At 40.7% G+C, this 20,431-nt stretch overlaps 1 protein-coding gene across 7 annotated transcripts in view; it reads left to right on the forward strand.

Moving 5' to 3' along the window:
- Window positions 1-4,213: 4,213 nt before the first annotated feature.
- Window positions 4,214-20,431, forward strand: part of GLG1 (golgi glycoprotein 1) — a 174,909-nt gene continuing 158,691 nt past the window's right edge. For all 7 annotated transcript variants that reach the window (XM_064580152.1, XM_064580153.1, XM_064580154.1 and 4 more), the window contains exon 1: window positions 4,214-4,682. In XM_064580152.1, coding sequence (XP_064436222.1) covers window positions 4,242-4,682 — 441 coding nt within the window. In that variant the 5' untranslated portion in view covers window positions 4,214-4,241. The remainder of the gene's footprint in view (window positions 4,683-20,431) is intronic.

Here is a 20,431-nt window from a genome sequence, read left to right on the forward strand (position 1 = left end):
AATTCTCCCCCAGTTATATGGATATATAGGGCCTAAGGGGCCCTATATGATCTGTCCCCTAACCAGTTCTCTGATTCCTTCTTCCGTTTCCTTCTTTCTTCATTCTAATTCAGCCATATAGGCCTTTATTTTGAATGTTCATTCCCACATCAGGGTCTTGAACTTGTTAATCTCTGCTTTTGGAACATTTTTGCTATGGTCTAACTGTTTGTGTCCACCCCTAAGTTTATACGTTGAAATCCTCCTAGCCAATGTGAGTGTACGAGGAGATAGGGCCTTTTGGAGGTGCTTAGGTCATGAGAGGATGGGATGAGTGTTCCCATAAAGAACCCCACAGAGCTCTCTAGCCCCTTCCACTGTGCAAGAACACAGCAAGAAGTCAGAAGTCTGCAATCCAGAAGAGGCTTCACCAAAAGTCTGATCTTGGACTTCTAACCTCTAGAACTGTGAGGAACACATATCTTTTGTTTATAAGGACCCTAGTCTATGGTATTTTGTTATAGCAGCCTGAACAGGCTAAGACAACTTCAGATCCAGATGTTTTTTCCATGGCTGGCATCTTTACGCTGATTGGCTCTTCGTTCAATTATCACTCAGAAAGCCTCTCCCCAGCTGCCTTTATATAAAAGCCCCTCCCTACTCGTCACCCCATATATCTTTTATTTTCTTTATAGCACTTATATGGTCTGAAATGATCTTGTTCTTTCTTTACTGTCTTATTGTTTATCACACATAAGCTGGTTTTTGAGCAATGCCTGGCATAAAAAAAAAAAGCTCAGCAGATACCTATTGAGTGAATCAAGGAAGTCAGGATCAAGAAACAAAAGGTACAATAAAGGATAAAATGAATTCTTAGTCTGTGATAGAGATAGTCTCTTTTTTTTTTAGGATCTTATTTATTTTACTGGGGCGCCTGGGTGGCTCAGCTGGTTGGGCATCTGCCTTCGGCTCCGGTCATGGTCTCAGGGTCCTGGGATTGAGCCCTGCATCGGGATCCTGGGATTGAGCCCTGCATCAGGCTCTCTGCTCAGCGGGGAGCCTGCTTCTTCCTCTGCCCCTCACCCCACTCATTCTCTTTCTTTCAAATAAACACATAAATACAATCTTTTTTTTTAAGATTTTATTTATTTGAGAGAGTGTGGGCTGGGGGAGGAGCAGAAGGGGAGGGGGAGGGACACGCAGACCCTGCAGTGAGTGCAGAGCCCATCCAGGGCTCCATTCACCACCCCCCCCACCACCCTGAGATCATGACCTGAGCCGAAACCAAGATTCAGTTGCTTAACTGACTGAGCCACCCAGGTGCCCCAGATATAGTCTATTTTATTTTATTTATTTATTTTTTTAAAGATTTTATTTATTTATTTGAGAGAGAGAATGAGACAGACAGCATGAGAGAGGGGAGGTCAGAGGGAGAAGCAGACTCCCTGCTGAGCAGGGAGCCCGATGCGGGACTCGATCCCGGGACTCCAGGATCATGACTTGAGCCGAAGGCAGTCGCTTAACCAACTGAGCCACCCAGGCGCCCCTAGTCTATTTTATATTGAAAAGTCATTGCAGTCAGGAGACCCAAGTTTGGTCAACCCTCTTCCCACTGGCTTAGGGGTTTGTACCTTGTATAAAGTCTAGACTTGCCTGACACAGCCTGAGCTGGCGAGGTTCCCAGATTTCTCTGGGTTTCTTGCTTCTTGGTCATTGTGATTTTAAGATAGGCACATACACTCCTTCCTATCTCCAGAGGCAATCTGTGGCTGGGTCTAGTGTTTCCTCAGTGCAGGATGAGAGATAGGCAACTGCTGCCTTCTCAACAGATTGTCAATTTCTAGCCTTAAACTAGTTTATTTTTAAATGTTTTTAAAACGTTTTATTTATTTATGTAATCTCTACACGCAATGTGGGGCTAAAACTCACGATCCCGAGATCAAGAGTTGCATGCTCTTCTCACTAAACAGCCTGGCACTCTTAGCCTTCAACTTGTTTATTTATTTTTTTTTAAGATTTTATTTATCTTAGAGAGAGAGAGCTAGAGAGAGCAGGGGAGGAGCAGAGGGAGAGGGATAGGGAGATAATCTCTAGCACACTTCGCACTGAGCGCAGAGCCCAATCCCAGGACCCTGAGAGCATGACCTGAGCCGAAACCAAAAGTCAGAGGCTCATCCAACTGTGCCACCCTGGCACCCCCTTAAACTAGTTTAAAATAATCTCCCACTTGTTGTCTGAGCACATGCAGACCCATTATTGAAAATTAATGGCCCCTAGTGACTTTTCAAGAACTTCTGGTGACGTCTCCAGCCTGCTAACTGACAACTTACCTATGCCGTTATCTGTTAATGAATATGTATGTTTATCTGGTCAATCCTGGGCTGCCTTAGTCAATGCTAAAGTTAGCATCAGCCTCAGGACCATTTTCTGGCAGTAGCGGGGTGGAGGGGGAGTGTTGGCACAGATGCCAACATACCCTCATTCCCAAAGATAGAGACCTGCTGGCAGCCATAGTGGGGGGTTTGTACTCCCAGGATATTCTCGGTCTCCGGGATTCCTTATGGGGTCTCTGAATCCCCACCCAACTTCTTCTTTTTTTTTTTTTAAGATTTATTTATTTCAGGTGTGCCTGGGTGGCTCAGTCGTTAAGCGGCTGTCTTCTCAGGGTCCTGGGATCTAGCCCTGCCTCCAGCTCCCTCTCTCTCTGCCCCTCTCCCCGACTCATGCTCTCTCTCTCACACTCTCTCTCTTAAATAAATAAATAAAATCTTTTAAAAAAGAGACTGATTTTAGAGAGAGAGAGCCTGTGAGAGCGTGCAAGTGGGGGGAGGGGCAGGGGAGAATCTTCAAGCGTACTCCCTGCTGAGCACGAACTTGAGGTGGGGCTTGATCTCACAACCCATGAGATCATGACCTGAGATGAAATCAAGAGTATGACACTTAACCTACTGAGCCACCCAGCACCCCCCCAACTTCTTAGACTCTAGTTATGTCTGATTTGATCTTCATTGCCCATTTGTGGGTCAGGACAGAAGAAGTTGCAGTTTTGAACATTTTGAACATCCCAGTTGGGATCCTATGCCCCTAGCTATCCTCATTCCTCAATATGCTGTACTGGTAGAATGGGATAAAAGTGCACCAGGGCAGTGAGAAGCCTCCCCGATCCTCTTCCCAGGCTGGCAGAGTTCATCCTGGGCAGGTGTTTCAACCCTGCTGTGGAGAACTTGTTACCATCTCTGTGCCATTCCTCAGTTGAATTAGAATCCAACCCAGGCCTGATACAAGGCTCAAATGACAATCGACGTGAAGACCTTTGAGAAGGTATTATCTCTCCTCTAAGGAAAGGGAGGGGATACGGTGTGAACTGAAACAACCAATCTCTGCACAATATGAAGATGCTGCATGCCCGTCAGCAGAAACAGTTCCGCAAGGCATAGACTTTGAAACCTAAGACCTCAAAGACCTGTTTTGTTATTTTCTTTTCCTCCTTTAAACACGAGGTTAAGTTCTGGTCTACCATCAGGACTCTGGCACAAAAGGCTTCCCAGTTTATTAATATTGGCTATAACTTTTTAAGTTCTATATTGTGGGCTAGGCACTTCCCTTATCATTTTTTTTCTAATCTTCACAATTATATTTCACATTAGAGCTCCTCCTCTTCTTCATGGGACGAGAAGAATGAGGCTCAGAAAGGTAAAGGACTTGCCTAGTCTGCAGGGGAGCAAAGATTTTAACCGCGTCTCCTCTTACCCCGAATCTGTGCTCCTAACCATTATTCAAGACTGCCTTCTTCCTGGGTAAGAAAGATTGAGGCAGGTAGAAAGCAGCAGGGAGAGATGCAAGAAGAGGCTCTTAGATTTCGGAATACACCTGATCGTGTAAAGTTCACCTCTACACACAAAGTTTTTTGTTTTAGTTTTTCCCCCCCAATCACTGAACAGGCGACATACTCTACCGGCCATCTTGGTTGTGGCAATCCCAAATCCTCTTTATTTTTCTGTGACGACAACCAAGGGAATGAGGCAAAGCCGCCCAGCCCAGGCTTTTTAAGGCGCTCCAGCAATTCCCCAGGCAAAAAGCCTCCAGGGCCCAGGGCGTGGGCCGTTTCAAGCGCAGCCTCCCCCAAAGTTCCGCTCCCGGCTCGCGGATCTGCGGCGGCCGGGGAGGGGCTCGGACTGGCCCCACCGGGCCCCGCCCTCGGGCCCGCCCCTCATTTAAATACGCGGCGCCGGCGGGTGCGTCGAGCTCGCCGCGGACCCAAGATGGCGGCGTGTGGACGTGTACGGAGGATGTTCCGCTTGTCGGCGGCGCTGCAGCTGCTGCTGCTCGCGGCGGCCGGGGCCCAGAAACTCCCGGGCCAGGGCGGCCACGGCCAGGGCCAGGGCCCCGGGGCCAACTTTCCGGCCTTTGTAGGGCAGACTGGAGGCGGCGGGCCGGCAGGTCAGCCGCTGCTCCAGCTGCCTCAGTCATCTCAGCTCCAGCACCAGCCGCAGCAGCCGCAGCAACCGCCTCAGCCGCCGCAGCCGCCTTTCCCGGCGGGTGGGCCTCCAGCCCGGCGGGGCGGAGCGGGGCCCGGCGGGGCTGGCGGGGGCTGGAAGCTGGCGGAGGAAGAGTCCTGCAGGGAGGACGTGACCCGTGTGTGTCCCAAGCACACCTGGAGCAACAACCTGGCGGTTCTCGAGTGCCTGCAGGACGTGAGGGAGGTGAGGAGGCGGGACGGGGCCGGGAGGGCCAGGCCTGGTGCGGGCCCGAGGGTGGTGCCGGCCTTGGACGCCGCTGACGCCGGCCCGCTGCTTCTCTCTCTTCCTCAGTGCTGCGCTCCTTCCCTCCCCGTCTCTAACTAGCTCCCCAGCGCATTCCGAGCAGAGGACCCCCCCCGCCCGCTTTCACTCCCTCTCTGGTACGGGGGTCTGGGACTCAGACCTGGCTCCTGGCCGCTGTCTGCGAAGGCCCAGAGCGTGTTTATGTTTGCTCCGGTCTTTTGTGTGATGCTCTAAGCACAGTGGCTCCTCGCGGAAGACCTGCTTAGAATTTGGCTATTTGTTTAGACTTGGACAGTTCGTAGCAGCCCTTTTAAACATGAAAAATGGTCGGCGGGCGTACCTAAGCTGTTAAGAAATGATCTATTTATTGGCAGTAGATAACGTTTGTCTAGGTAACTCAGGTTCTGTTCTCATGTGTATTGTAGTCAATACCGAATTTACTGTCTTTACCCCATTCTTTTGTAATTTAGCAAATTCGTGTTATCAAATAGGGTGTTGAAGCTAATGTATCTTTTTTTTTTTTTCCTTAATTTCTTTTGGTCAATTTGTAGTGAATCTCAAGCTATTACTCCAAGTAAATTAGAGTCCCAAAGCTTGAAAAGTTTTGGTGGGGGGACAGCAGTCGAAGCTGTTAATACCTATACAGTATTTGTGATTGGGTTGTGGGATCTTGCCTTTCTGACGTCTGAATATGATTTTAGAGTACCTTTTAATGAAATCTAGATTTAATACTCTTTAATGTGAGTCAGTTAACTGACATGTCTTCTCTTGATTTAATGCTGCAGACATATTTGAAAATTCTCAAAGTTTGGGAGCAACTCTGGTAGGGTTGTGGGGTTTTTGTTTGTCTGTTTGCTTGTTTTTTAAGATTTAGGTGTATAGGGCACCTGGGTGGCTCAGTTGGTTGAGCGACTGCCTTCGGCTCAGGTCATGATCCTGGAGTCCTGGGATCGAGTCCCACATCGGGCTCCCTGCTCAGCGGGGGGTCTGCTTCTCCCTCTGACCCTCCCCCCTCTCATGCTCTCTCTATCTCATTCTCTCTCAAATAAATAAATAAAATATTAAAAAAAGATTTAGGTGTATAGAATTAGACCTAGAGGTTGACAAATAGAATGAAACTGCTGCTTGATACAGTTTTGTGTGGGAAGTTGTATCATTAGAATTCTGTAAGGTGTTCATGATCATGGGATCGCTGGTTTGTAGAAAATTGCTAGGCTTGGCAGTCCTCCCCGCCCCCCCCGCCCCCCCCCCCCCCGCCCCGTCCCACTGTGATACCTGCTCTAGTATTCTATACAGAGTAATTCATAAGAGGAAAAGACATACATAATCCGAAGACAGAGAGAAAGGAAATTTCCTGAGCCAAAAGAAATGTGGGGCGGCAAATGACTTCTCACAAATCTACAACTTGAAGACTAGAAGGATAATTCATTGTCATTCTTTATTCTTCAGCTACTTCTCTAGTAGATACAGCTGACATTCTTAACTGTCAGGTTTTTTGGAATTTTCTATTTGGTCTTTGAGGATATAAAATCGATGTTGTTCCCTCAGAGTAGGACCCTAATATTGGTGACCAAACACTTTGTTTGTGGCTTATGGCAGAAATAGGATGTTATTAGGCATAGTGGCAAAAAATGGCCCATGCTTGGAGTACGTCTCTTTGTGTACATTAGGGACATTTGGAAACCTCCACTTACAAGAGCAGGCTTCCTTTGTCATTCAGTAGAAGTGTGTAGCAGCTTATATAATCCATAAATAACAGATTTGACCACTGTTGGAGTCTGTTTAATTTTGTAGGTACTGTCTTGCATTACTTAGTGCAGAGAATCTGGCTTGAAAATGGAGTCCCTGCTCCACATTTGACTGTAAGATTCTCAGCAAGGATACTCTTTCAGTAACTACGTTTTTCCTCCCTTATGGAGAGGATGTATAAACTCTTTGAGGGTGGTTACTAGGTCCTTTACTTCCTTTGTAACTTTCCAGATTACTTAATTCAGTGATGCGACTCAGTAAATATTGCCAACAGATTGAGGATGAATAAACCAATGAAGTCAGTTTTATGCTCCAGAGGAAGAAAAAGTATCATGTAAATTGTAGTTGGGGGTATTTTGGGGAGCAGAGCTTTCCAAATTTATAATTTAGTTAATTTTCCTCTGATTTTATATACATAAAAGTTGAAAAAAGAGTACCATGAATGACCATGTATGTTCTTTAGGAAGTGGAACTATTTTCTTTTTTTATTTTATTTTTAAGTAGGCTCCTTACCCAATGTGGGGTTCGAACTCACAACCCTGAGATCAAGAGTTGCATGCTCTAGGGACTGAGCCTGCCAAGCTTCTGGAGGTGGAGCTATTTTAAACTACCTTTTTTTTTTCTTTAAAGACAGCAAAAGAACATTTAAATCCACTTAGTCTGAGAATTAGTTCGATCTGATTTATGTGTTTGAAAGCACATACCTGAATTAAAGAAAGAAACTGCCTAGACACATTTGAAGTGAAATTATGGAACATATTTTGTATTTGCTTTTTGCTAAGTAGTACTATTTGATAGGGAAGTTGATATAATGTGCTTCTTTATCCCTTTGGGTTTTCTTTGTTTTTTGTTTGTTTGTTTTGTTTCCTTCTTTATCCCTTTGGATACAAATTTGGAGGAGACTGTTCTCTGTGTACTTGCTATTAGAATTATGGAAAGGCAAAGCATGTGAGTATTTAAATGGTAGTAAACATTTGTATTTTGAAACAACATGGGGGTATATAGTGTTAGGTTCAGTCTTGAGCTCAAATATTTTAAGATTCTCTCTAGTGTTCAAAGTTATGTAGTAATTCACTTACAAACTTTATTTGAAGGTATTTATGGCTACCTTTAAATAATTTCAACTGATACTTTCAGTTTGTCTAATGTATGGTATATCAACAAATTGAAAATCTGTGTGTAAACTACAGTAAACCTGCATATGGACTATAGTTCACAGCTTTTCCTCAGTCACTTTGGCTGCTATTGTGAATGTTATGTGTTATGTGAGGGATTTTTTTTTTTTTTTTTGAGCCCTTTCAGATGAGTCATGCTTTTTAAAAGGTCAAGTATACCCAGTGGGTCCACTATTAAATAGTAGATGTAATAGTACTAATAATGGGATAGTAGTCCTGGTTGTGTGTGTGTGTGTGTGGTGTTGGCATGTGTTAGTGTATATACATGTATACACATATATGTTAGGTTACATACATGTATATATATATATAGAACTAGTAGTAGTGCTAGTCATAAAAAATGTAACAATGTATAAAGGGGAAAAAGGAAAAATATACCCTGGGCTGTTCTACCAGGTGGAAGAATAATAATACCAAAGAAAGAGAAGGTACTGCTATGTAGTTAGTATTTAATGAAGAGATAAGACATGCTTTATGTTGAGAGTAATTTTAAAATACTTTATGTATTTTTGGGGCGCCTGGGTGGCTCAGTTGCTAAGCGTCTGCCTTCGGCTCAGGTCCTGATCCCAGGGTCCTGGGATCGGGCTCCCTCCTCGACGGGAAGCCTGCTTCTCCCTCTCCCACTCCCGCTGCTTGTGTTCCTGCTCTCGCTATCTCTGTCTCTGTCAAATAAATAAATAAAATCTTAAAAAAAAAAATAAATAAATAAAATACTTTATGTACTTTTGGCTGAAATGACCGGTGTTATCTTGTCTTTAGAAGTTTCAGATGGAAACATTGGTTTCTTGGGAGTTTATTAGTGATGTGCATAGTTTTTCTTAGGGTTTTGTTTTTTTTTTTAATATCTGTTTGTTTTTGTTAGTTTTTTTTTTTAAGATTTTTTATTTATTTATTTGACAGAGAGATAGAGAACACAAGTAGGCAGAGCAGCAGGCAGAGGGATAGGGAGAAGCAGGCTCTCCGCTGAGTAGGGAGCCCGATGTGGGGCTCGATCCCAGGACCTTGGGATCATGACCTGAGCTGAAGGCAGACGCTTAGCTGACTGAGCCACCCAGGCGCCCCTGTTTTTGTTAGGTTTTAAAAAAAAAACCTTTCTAATATGGAAAATTTCAAGTACCCACAGAAGTAGGATAGTATGGTGATATTCCATGTATGCATCACCCAGCTTCAGCTGTCTCTACATTTTTTGTTCGTTTGGCACAGGAGTTGGGAGACTGGCATATTTTTTTTTAAAGATTTTATTTATTTGACAGAGACACAGCGAGAGAGGGAACACAAGCAGGGGGAGTGGGAGAGGGAGAAGCAGGCTTGCTGCTGAGCAGGGAGCCTGATGCAGGGCTCGATCCCAGGACCCTGGGATCATGACCTGAGCCGAAGGCAGACGCTTAACGCCTGAGCCGCCCAGGAGACTGGCATATTTTAAAGCAAGTCTCAGACACATGTCATTTCACTTCCTTTTTTTTTTTTTTTCCATTTCACTTTCTAACTACTTGAATGTGTATCTTTGATAAGGACTTAAAAAAATAAAACTGAATGTAAATATTTATTTAAGATGTACTCTTTTATGTATTGAACAGGAATTAACATTTAAACATTACAAACTGTAAACCCACTTTCAAACTCACAGATGAACATTTTTATTACTCTATTCTTTAAAAAGAATTTTTTATTTTTGAAGATTTTTATTTTTCAGTAATCTCTATACCCAATGTGGGGCTCGAACTTATAACCCTGAGATCAAGAGTCTCGCACTTTGTCAGCTGAGCCAGCCAGGTGCTTCTACTCTATTCTTAACCTTTCATTTAACGGTATCCTAAGATCATGTTTTGCACTGTCTGTATTATCTCATTTAATATTCCTGATAGTTCTGAGAGGTGAATGTCTTATTATCTTAGTTGAGAAACAGGCTCACAGAGATGAAGTAATTTGTCTGATGTTACGTCCTAAGTGATAGACCTGGTATTCAGCAAGTTCTCTTTGACTTCAAAGTCATACACTTTGCAATCTACCATGGATGGTTGCAGCTAGGGAAATTGGTATGTGACTTTTGAGAATGCCAGGGTTTCAGAAATGGACACAAAATGAGAGAAGTTGCCTGGAATTAGAATCCTCTTTTCTTTACTACTGAGAACAGTTTGGGTAGCAACAAGTCCTATGCACTTGAATATTGTAGATTTCTCAGGGAGACAGACCAGCATTATTAGACAAAGCTGATTTAATTTCTAATTTGAGCCCATCATGAGCAGAATTTCTATTTAATGAAAAGATTTTCAAATTCCATCTTACCTGAAGCAGGATTTGTACTAGTATAATGGAAGAATTTAGACATATTTCCCTACTGTTTGTATTGAATCCATGGACCAGCACAGAGTGAATTAGGACTAGAGCTGGCACTGCCACTAGCTAACCATACGACCGTGGGCAAGTCTTTTTACCACTTTGAGTTCTGGTTTCCTCGTGTATTGAATGAGAGGTTTGGGTAATAGTACAATTTCTAAGACCCCTGTTCCTTTTTTTTAAAGTTTTATTTATTAGAGAGAGAGCGAGTGAGCGTGTGCACGAGTGGGAGGGAGGAGCAAAGGGAGAGAGTCTTAAGCAGACTGCTCTGAGCGCAGAGCCGGACTTGGGGCTCGATTTCACAACCCTGAGATTATGACTTGAGCCGAAACCAAGAGCTGGATGGGTGCTTAACAGACTGCACCACCCAGGCACCCAGTAAGATCCTTGTTATTTAACCTGTACAAGTTTCCTATATTCTATGTATATGTTGTGTAGTTTTTAGGATTTATAGGTATACCATCTCCTGATTCCTTATTCATTCATGGGAGGAAATAGTGATGTGAATAATGCAAATGGCAATTAATCCAAACAGTGTTTGGCTTTAGGATATGTTATGATTGTTTTGTTTGAGCCAATGTGGAATTTCCTCCAGTGCTACCTCTCAGTGGTTGGAAGCAATCTAACCACAAAATCAAGGCGTTATTGATCTTTTATTATGAAAGAACACTAGTGCTTTAAGATACCACCACTGCTTACAGTTGGTTTGATAAATGAGATTGTGATCAAGAAACAATTATGTAAGAGAATGTTAATCTGTTGGTGCTGTACAGACAGTAAATTGTTTAGGGCAATGAAAAGAGCCTAAAAATCCTAAAAAATCAGGATTTAGGCTTGAGTGGAATCCAGCTCTTCTGCTCTTAGCTTAAAAGTTTTTTCTCCCTAAGGGGCACCTGGGTGGCTCAGTCGTTAAGTGTCTGCCTCCGGCTCACGTCAGGATCCCAGGGCCCTGGGATTGAGCCCCGCATCAGGCTCCCTGCTCCGTGGGAAGCCTGCTTCTCCCTCTCCCACTCCCCCTGCTTGTGTTCCCTCTCTCGCTGTCTTTCTCTCTCTCTGTCAAATAAATAAATAAATAAAAATCTTTTAAAAAAAAAGTTTTTCCTCCCTTAAGTTGTGACTGTTGAACCATGTCATAAGTGAAGATACACATGAATTCTTAAGTTTGATGTGCTACTTATATTTTTCTAATATACATTAAACAAAATACATGGCCATTAAGTATACAGTACTGACACCTCTGAAATTATCTTTCTTACCTTCTATGGTACCTGCTTTGGAAAATACCAAGACTGGATTATCTCTTAAGATCCTTCTAGCTCTGATACTTTGTGATTCTGTGATCTGTAAGAATACAATTATGTGCGAGACACCTGGGTGGCTCAGTCAATTAAGCGTCTGCCTTTGGCTCGGGTCGTGATCCCAGGGTCCTGGGATCGAGTCCTGCATTGGGCTCCTTGCTCAGCTGGGAGTCTGTTTCTCCCTGTGCCTGCAGCTCCCCCTGCTTATACTCTCACTCTCTTTCTGGCAAATAAATAAAATCTTAAAAAAAAAAAAAAGATAACAATTATGTGGAAGAGAATGAAAAATTAAAAGCACAGGTGAAAGGGGGAGATACTTTAAGAGATTTAGGGGGTTGTACTGATGAAAATAGAGTTTGAGAATTTTTTCAGTCCAGATTATAAAGGGTCTTAGATGTACCACTGGCTCGTTCTCCAAGTAAAGCCTAGAAATGGGATGTGTTTTTATTCCAACCTGAGATAAAAATATTCTTGCAGATAATTGAGAGTTACCTGTAAAATTCCACTGTCATTGATGAGAAGTACTTTTCTAAGAAGTCTCTTAATAGAGTGCTTGCTTAATAGTGTATAGTTGCTTAATAATTCATTGTTCTTTGGAAGAAAATAAAAATACTTGAACAGTCCAAAAGATGAAATGGTACATTTCTCTTCTGTACACTTCTCCTAATGTGTTCAAAACCAGTTTAGTCAGCAAAAAACAAAACAAAAAACTTCACCTGTTTATATATTTGAAAAATAAGCATTTAAATTGGCTTATAGGATGTCATGCAAATTAATTTTTCTTCCTTCAGCAAACATTTATTGAATACCTACTATGTGTAAGACACTGTGCTGAGTGTTAGAGAATATAAATACCTGATAATAGTTTGCATTTATTGAAGGCTTTCTGTGTCCCCTGTGCTAAGGGACCAGATGTTTTCCAGGCATTATATCTCATTTAATCCTATCAGAGATGTATTGTTATTATTTAATGAGGAGACTGCCTCAGGGCCAGTAAGTGGTGGAATTGATTTGAAAGCAAGTCTGTCCAACTACAAAATAGCTCATTCCTCTTCCATCCCCGTGGTAGTCCAGTGTGGTAGTCACCAGCTCTATGTAGCTGTTGAGCATTTGAAGCATGAATAGTCTGAATTGGGATGTACTCTAAGTGTAAAAGACACTTGATTTTAAAGGCTTAGTACAAAAAAACAAATGTAAGGTAGCTCATTAATTTTTTATATTGATTATACATTTAAACGGCAATATTTTGGATTAAATACATTATTAAAGTCAGTTTTACTCTATTTTTTAATATGACACTAGAAATCATAAATAATAGATGTGGTTTACATTTGATTTCTAATGGACAGCACTGACCTGGAAGAAGAAAAAGATATCTTTACTAAAAATTATTACTAAATAATGGTTCAGTTGGTTAAGCGGCTGCCTTCGGCTTGGGTCGTGGTCCTGGAGTCCTGGGATCGAGCCCTGCATTGGGCTCCCTGCTCTGTGGGGAACCTGCTTCTCCCTCTCCTGCTCCCCTTGCTTATGTGTGCGCTCTCTCTCTTTGTCAAATAAATAAATAAAATCCTAAAAAAATAATAAAAAAATAAAAATTAATGTAAGTTATGAAATAATAAGTACCATAAAAGAAGGGTAAATTAAATGCTAGGGTATATGCTAGAGGAAGTGGTTGGGAGGATCAGAAAAAAGCTTGTCAGTACTTTTCATTCTTCTTAAGTTGATTGTTCATATCATGAAATTCTTTTTTTTTTTAAGATTTTATTTTTCAGTAATCTCTGCACCCAACGTGGGGCTCGAACCTACCACACTGAGCATGCTCTACTGACTGAGCCAGCCAGGCTCCCCCATATCATGAAATTCTTAATGTAGCTACTTTAAAATGCCTCCTAATCTGGCATCATTTTCATGCCTAATTTATGAGTTGTAAGGGGTGCTCCTTCAAGTTGAGAAGAACAATACTCATAAAACTGGAAGTCAGTAAGTGGTTCATCTTTATTTGGTTGAGTTATAGAAATTGGAAACTTATGAAGGAATCTCAGATGATGGCCCTTCAGAACTGTGCCAGTGGTAACTCTTGTATCTGCATTAAAATAGAGTGTGGAGGAACAAGAAGTGTGGACTGGAATCTAAAAACAATGAATTAAGAGAACCAGGCATCTATTTTCATTCAGCTTTAATAATTTTACTGAAATTAGAAAATTATATTAGATTGAATGCATAGTATTTATAGTACCTTCTAATGAAGATGTGAATATCATGTATAATTCTTTGTAGGGGGAGGAGTCATAGTGAAATGGGTGCTCACTTGAATTCCTGGATCTGTACATTTGTAAAATAGAACAAACTTTTAAATTGTTTTTGTGTTCCTTAAAAATAACAAATGTGATATATATTTAGAGTAAGTAAGATAAACAGTGAATTGAAATGATGTGGGAGAAAAATTACCCAGGAGAATGTGCATACAAGCTATAAATCAATTCAAATGCAAAGGAACAACAAAGAAGGAAAGAAAAAAAATAATGTTTAAAGAAAGATACAGAAAGTATCTAGGAAGGTTTCTTTTGTAACTTAAATTTAAACTAGAAAGAGCCTGCATAGTCAACAGAATTCCCAGAGTTCCTGCACTGTCCATCAGCTACGTAATGTGATAAACAGTTGAAGTGGACAGAAACTTCAAGGAGGGAGAAGGGGATGTAGCGGAGGGTTTTAATCATGAACAAATCTGCCTTCTGTTAATTAGTACCATCTACTGAGCACACCTATTTAACATAAGAAATAAAAATCAGAATCACAGTCCTGGATTCAAATCCCAGCTCATTTATCACTTACTCTGACCTTGGGCAAATTAATCTCTTCAACCTTCAATTTTCTTATCTATAAAACTGAGATATGAAACCCACTCCCACAGGGTTATGGTGAGGATAAAAATTTTTTAAATATGTAGACTCTGCATCAAATTGCATTTGCCCATTAATGGTCTTTCCCTTCCCTTTTTCTTCGTTGTTGCAGATGAAATCATTCAAGATTAGGTTTTGTGGGGGCGCCTGGGTGGCTCAGTCGTTAAGCGTCTGCCTTCGGCTCAGGTCATGATCCCAGGGTCCTGGGATCCAGCTCCACATTGCATCGGGCTCTCTGCTCAGTGGGAAGCCTGCTTCTCCCTCTCCCTCTCCCACTCCCCCTGCTTGTGTTACCTCTCTTGCTGTCTGTCTCTGTCAAATAAATAAACAAAATCTTAAAAAAAAAAGGATAAGGTTTTATGTTCAGTGTGTGTTAAGAGAAATGTGAAGTGAATGTAATGTGCCACACCTTTTATGTAATACTTCCTAGGCTCCTTAATGAAAACTTTAGTTGAACTTACTTAAAGAGTAAGGTCAATAACATTTATAGTCTTTTTTTTTGTTGTTTTCTTTCAGAATTTTATTTTATTTTATTTTATTTTATTTTAAGTAATCTTTACACCCAATGTGGGGCTTGAACTCAGGACCCCTGAGATCAGTAGTTGGATTCTCTTCTGATTGACCCAGCCAGGCGCACCAAGAACATTTATAGTCTTTACTGAGTATTTAAAGTGTGTGCACTTTGAGATTATGGAGTGCAAAGGAGTGAATTCTCTGGGAAAAGGAATTCAGTTCTGCCCAATGTTCTTTAGTTCTCTTGGCCTAAATGATGCCTAAATTTGGAGTATACTGCCTGTCAGACAAAGGAAAGTCCCGTTCTTAAATAGAAGAGGAAAAGAATTAGTTCTTGTATTCTGAAGACAACATTACTTAACGCAGATCCTCCCTCTGCAGAACGGAATGACTAAGAACATAGCTTTTTATTAGCTGAGAAAAAGAAGGCATTGATTCTTTTTGCCCTTTATAAAACCAGATAAATATAAAAATCACTGAAATTTTCCTGAAGATTGGCAACTTTTCAGAGGGAAAGTAATATGTCAGGACTTTGATATTGCTAAGGTTGGAACATTCTCTGGCCTGTGAAACAATCTATATTAAAGTATAAATACATAAATTAATCATATGTTAAGGATAGTGCAAAATATTTTCAGTATGCAAGACTTCTTTCTGAGGTAATTAGGTAGCAGAGTTAGTTTTGAATACTTTTGAAACAGTTAAAATTCCACAGTCATGTTATTAAAACTGATTTGATTTATTAGGACCTCACTGTTTGCCATGTGTACAGATAAAAGTTTTTGGTGTGTCTGGTTGTTTTTGTTGTTTTATTATTATAAGAAGTTTGGAGAAATTATACTATTGTATATTGACTTCTACCTTGAAAGTGTATCTAAAATAGGAGAAATTAGAATAGTGAAAACAGAAATCAGAAGAGATTGGTGGGGTTTCCTTCCTCTTATGGAGACAAATTTACATTCTTTAGTGCCGTGATCTCTGCCTCCTTCTCCAGCTCTGCCTCCTGCTAGCTCATACAACATCCTGCCATCCTGTGTCCCCAGCCCTCCCCATACGTGGTGTAGTGGTGTAGGCTTCCTACACTGCCTTACAGCCTGTGAGTTTACAGAGTATTTATGTAAATAATATTTGTTGGTAAAGATTTTATATTCAGTGATTTGGGAATTTTCTGCACCAGCATATTGTTCAGTATCTTTCCTTTGCATAACCCAGTGGCCCTCTCCCACTCCAGCTCTTCTTTAGGCATGGTTTTCTGGCTACATTGTTTTTATTAGATTGAACTGAAGAGTTACCAATATTTGGTCATATTTGATTTATAAAAGGAGCAATTTCATATGGTTCAACCTAATAGTTCAGATTTTGAGTAAATAATATCTGCGTTTACAGCAATTCCATTGTTTACTTTTTTGTATCATCTTGAAATCTACAGTTAAGAGTGAGGAGATAGGATGAATTTGTCATTTTCGTGGAGAGTTTCACCTTGGGAGTCTTCCTGAAATTTTTTTCCCCCTGACTTTTTACTTGGTTTATCTGTCCCCAGGACCAAAAGAAGAGAATCAGAATCAGTCTAGATTATCTTACACTTTTGCTCATCGTTTGTAAAATATTTACTGAGCACTTACTCTATGGGTTAATTAATAAGATTATTTGGCATAAAAAAGGTGACTTAAGAGTTTTGTTTCATATAAAATAATGTGTTCCAAAAAACTTTTCTTAACTCTTGCAGTAGTGGAAATGTGGAACCAGGTGCAAATATCAGAAAGGACCTTACCCAAATATACTTGGCTTTTTAAAAAATGAGTATTAGCCTAACAGTCTTCTCCCTAAATATTTAATTAATCTGAGTCAAGTAAGTTGCTATCCAGTATGTGATTTACAGAACTCTTTTTTATGTCACTTGTAGCTCTTGATAAAGTATACAGTAGGTAGAATAAAAGCCTGTTTTACAAATTAAAAAAAAAAAGGAATCAGATGGATTGTGATTTGTTCGTCACGTAAGTATTAAGAAAAAGAGCTAAGACTCCAACCCAGATCTTTTTAAATGTAAAGCCTCTGTCTTTCTGTGTTATCACATTGCTTTTCTGATAAATTTTACATTTACATACATATTTTTATTTTGTCTTTTATAGCCTTTCCCATTTTTATTTAAATCTGTCAACAAATATTTGAACATACACTTTGTGCCTGTTTCTTCAAATAGTTTTTCTGTCCCTACTCTCCTGGGCTCTAATTTTACATAGGTTTAATTGCTTGCTATTGTCTGAAGTCTTTTTTTTTTTTTTTTTTAAGATTTTATTTATTTGAGGGGTGCCTGGGTGGCTCAGTTGGTTAAGCGACTGCCTTCGGCTTAGGTCATGATCCTGGAGTCCCGGGATCGAGTGCCGCATCGGGCTCCCTGCTCAGGAGGGGGTCTGCTTCTCTCTCTGCCCCTCCTCTCTCATGCTCTCTCTCTCTCTCAATAAAATAAAATAAAATAAAAAATCTTAAAAAAAAAAAAGATTTTATTTATTTGAGAGAGAGAGTGACAGAGAGAAAGAGCACAAGAGGGGGGAGCGGGAGAGGGAGAAGCAGACTCCCCGCCCAGCAGGGAGCCCGATGCGGGACTCGAGCCCGGGACTCCAGGATCATGATCTGAGCCGAAGGCAGACGCTTAACAACTGAGCCACCCACGCGCCCCAACTCTGTTTCATTTTGGATAATTACTATTGCTGTGTCTTTAGGTTCATTGATCCTTTCTTCTCTGGCTTTCAGTCTGCTCTTAAAGCCATCTTGTGTGTTTTTTATTTTCGATATTTTATTTTTCATCTGTAGAAGTTTGATTTGGGTCTTTTGTGTGTGTGTATATATATATACATTTATATATTCCATTTCTCTATTATGTTCATGTTTTCCTGTACAGTTTTTTTTTTAAAGACTTTATTTTTAAGTAGTTTCTACACTCAACGTGGGGCTTGAACTCACAACCCTGAGATCAAGAGTCATATGCTCCACCAACTGAGCCAGCCAGGTGTGACTTTCTTTCTTTCTTTTTTTTAAAAGATTTATTTATTTATTTATTTGACAGACAGAGAGAGAGACAGCAAGAAAGGGGACACAAGCAGGGGGAGTAGGAGAGGGAGAAGCAGGCTTCCCGCGGAGCAGGGAGCCCCATGTGGGGCTTGATCCCAGGACCCTGGGATCATGACGTGAGCCGAAGGCAGATGCTTAACGACTGAGCCACCCAGGTGCCCCCCAGGTGCCACTTTCTTTATAGTCTTTTCTTGCCCCCTTCCTTTACAGTCTTGAGTGTATTTATAATGGCTGTTTTAAGGTCCTCATCTGCTAATTCCATCAGTTGTCATTTCTTGGTCTTTTTCTACTGACTAATTTTTCTTCTTATGGTCACATTCCTGTTTCTTTGCATGTGTGGTAATTTTTTTAAAGATTTATTTATCTTAGAGAAAGAAAGCATGTGCTAAAATGAGCAGAGAGAGGAAGAGACGCAGAGTCCCCACTGAGTGGGCCTCAGGTTCACGACCCCCAAGATCATAACCCCAGCCAAAACCAAGAGTCTGGTGCTCAACCAACTGAGCCACCCAGGCGCGCCTACATGTGTGGCAATTTTTTATTCGATATTGGCCACTGTGCATTTTACACCTTTGAGTGCTGAATTTTGTTGAATTCCTTTGAAGAATGTTGGATTTTGTCTGGCACAGAGGTTATATGCAGATTAGTTTGAGCCTTTTGAGCTTGCTTTTAAGTTTTGTTATGGTAAGTCCAGAGAGGCCTGTAGTCTGTGCCTAATTTAATTCCGCTACTAAGATGTGACTCTTCTAGGATTCTACCCAATGTCCTGAGTTGTATGACAGTAGCAGGCAATTAAACATGAGGTCTCTCAGGCTGGTGGGAATGAACTACTCCCTGCCTTGTGTGAGCATCAGAAATTATTTGGTCTATTTGCTTTTGTATTTTATTTGCCACCACACATGGATAGGATAAAACAACACTCAAGGGGATCCCTCTGCAGATATCCTGGGTTCTTTGTGTAGCTCTTTTTTCCAGTACACTATCTTATAAGTTCTAGCCACCTTGATTCCATTGAAGTTCGATTTCTCTCCTCTACTCAGTGAGAATACTAGATTCTGTTTGGGCTCCTCTATCCTGTGCTGCAGCCTAGAAACCTCCTCCAGGCAGTAAGTTGGGGTAATCATAGGTTCACCTTGTTTCCCTTCTCTTAGGGATCATAAGCCTATGCTGCCTGTTGTCCAGTTACTGAAAATTATTTCATATATTTTGTCCAGTTGTTAATTACTATGGGGGCAATTCCTGTAATAATTAATCCTTCATAAGTAGTAGTAGAAATCATCATCGCTTGAATTTTAACTTCTGACATGCCAAATGGGATTGAATGGAGAGAATTTGTTAGAAAAGGAGATCATGAATTATTTATTAAAATTGTAAATATATGTATGTATCTTTTGACCCAACAGCCCTACTTCTGAAACTTTATATGTAACACTATGATCAATGTGTAGGAAATATTTTATTGAGGCTTTTTTTTGGTAATAGCAAATAATTGGAAATAACCCAACACCCTTCAATAAGGGAGTGATTAAATGTATTATGTGTATTCATACAATAAGCTATTGTATTACTGTGGAAAAGAACGTGTTTACGTCAGGTATGGAAAGATCTCCAAGATCTATTGTTAAATTATTAAATTATTTGCTTGTATTTGCATTAGAATGCTCTGGAAGGAGACAGAAGAAACTAGGTTAATAATGGAGGATAAAAAGGGGTGGGAAACTTTCCACTATATTCTTTATATTTTTTATTAAAAAAATTTTTGAGCCTGTAATATGTCTATTTGATATTTTTAAAAAGTTAAGATAACAAAAGATCTTTATTGCCCTATGTTGACAAAACTACTTTAGCACAAGAGTGCCACAGGTATAATTTCATTATGTGTCAAGGGGTCAGCTTCTCTGTAACTGGGTTGAGCCAAGCCTTTTTACTAACTTAGAAGATAAAATATTTCATTTCAGTTAATGTATTATTTGGGGCAAAACTAACTCCCCATAGTAAACCCCAAAATATCAGTGGCTTAACACAAGAGAAGTTGCGGGAGACTATTAGCCATCTGGTCATCCAGAGACCCTGGTTCCTCCCATCTTGTGCTTTTGCTTATGGCTTCAGAGTCTTCTGCTTTCACGCTGGAAAGTCAGAACCCCTGCCTGCCTGCTACTTTTATTTATTTATTTATTACCTATCTATCTATCTATTTATTTATTTATTTTCCTTATTTCCCTCTCTCTCTTTCTTCCTTCCATATAATTCACATATCATATAATTCACCCTTTCAACCACCTTCTGTTGAAAGCCCTTGCCCTGAAATGATTGACTGTCTCGCTCACATTCCACTGGTGAGAACTCTTCACGTGCAGCACCTAGCTACACGGGGGACTGGGTAAGCACTTGCAGTGACAGTTTGGCATTGTGAAAAGGAAAGCACGCAATTCTAGCAGACAGCTAGCAAGCTCCATTGCAGTTTTCTGGGCAAGTCAGGTCAGGTTCATGTGCCAGCTTTTGATTTGTCACATTCAGAAGTTAATGATCCTTCCCATTTTCTCTAGGAAGGTGAATGTTGTTGATAAATAATCAGGTTTTTCTTTTTTTTCTACTCTGTGTAGAAAGGGAGATAGTTTCTTGTGATCAATTTTCTGTGTACAGTCTCTTAG

The sequence above is a fragment of the Mirounga angustirostris genome, unplaced genomic scaffold, assembly GCF_029215605.1.
Source record: "Mirounga angustirostris isolate CCGP_5_RB_7025 unplaced genomic scaffold, mMirAng1.0.hap1 SCAF_16, whole genome shotgun sequence".
In the NCBI taxonomy this organism is placed as follows: Eukaryota; Metazoa; Chordata; class Mammalia; order Carnivora; family Phocidae; genus Mirounga; species Mirounga angustirostris.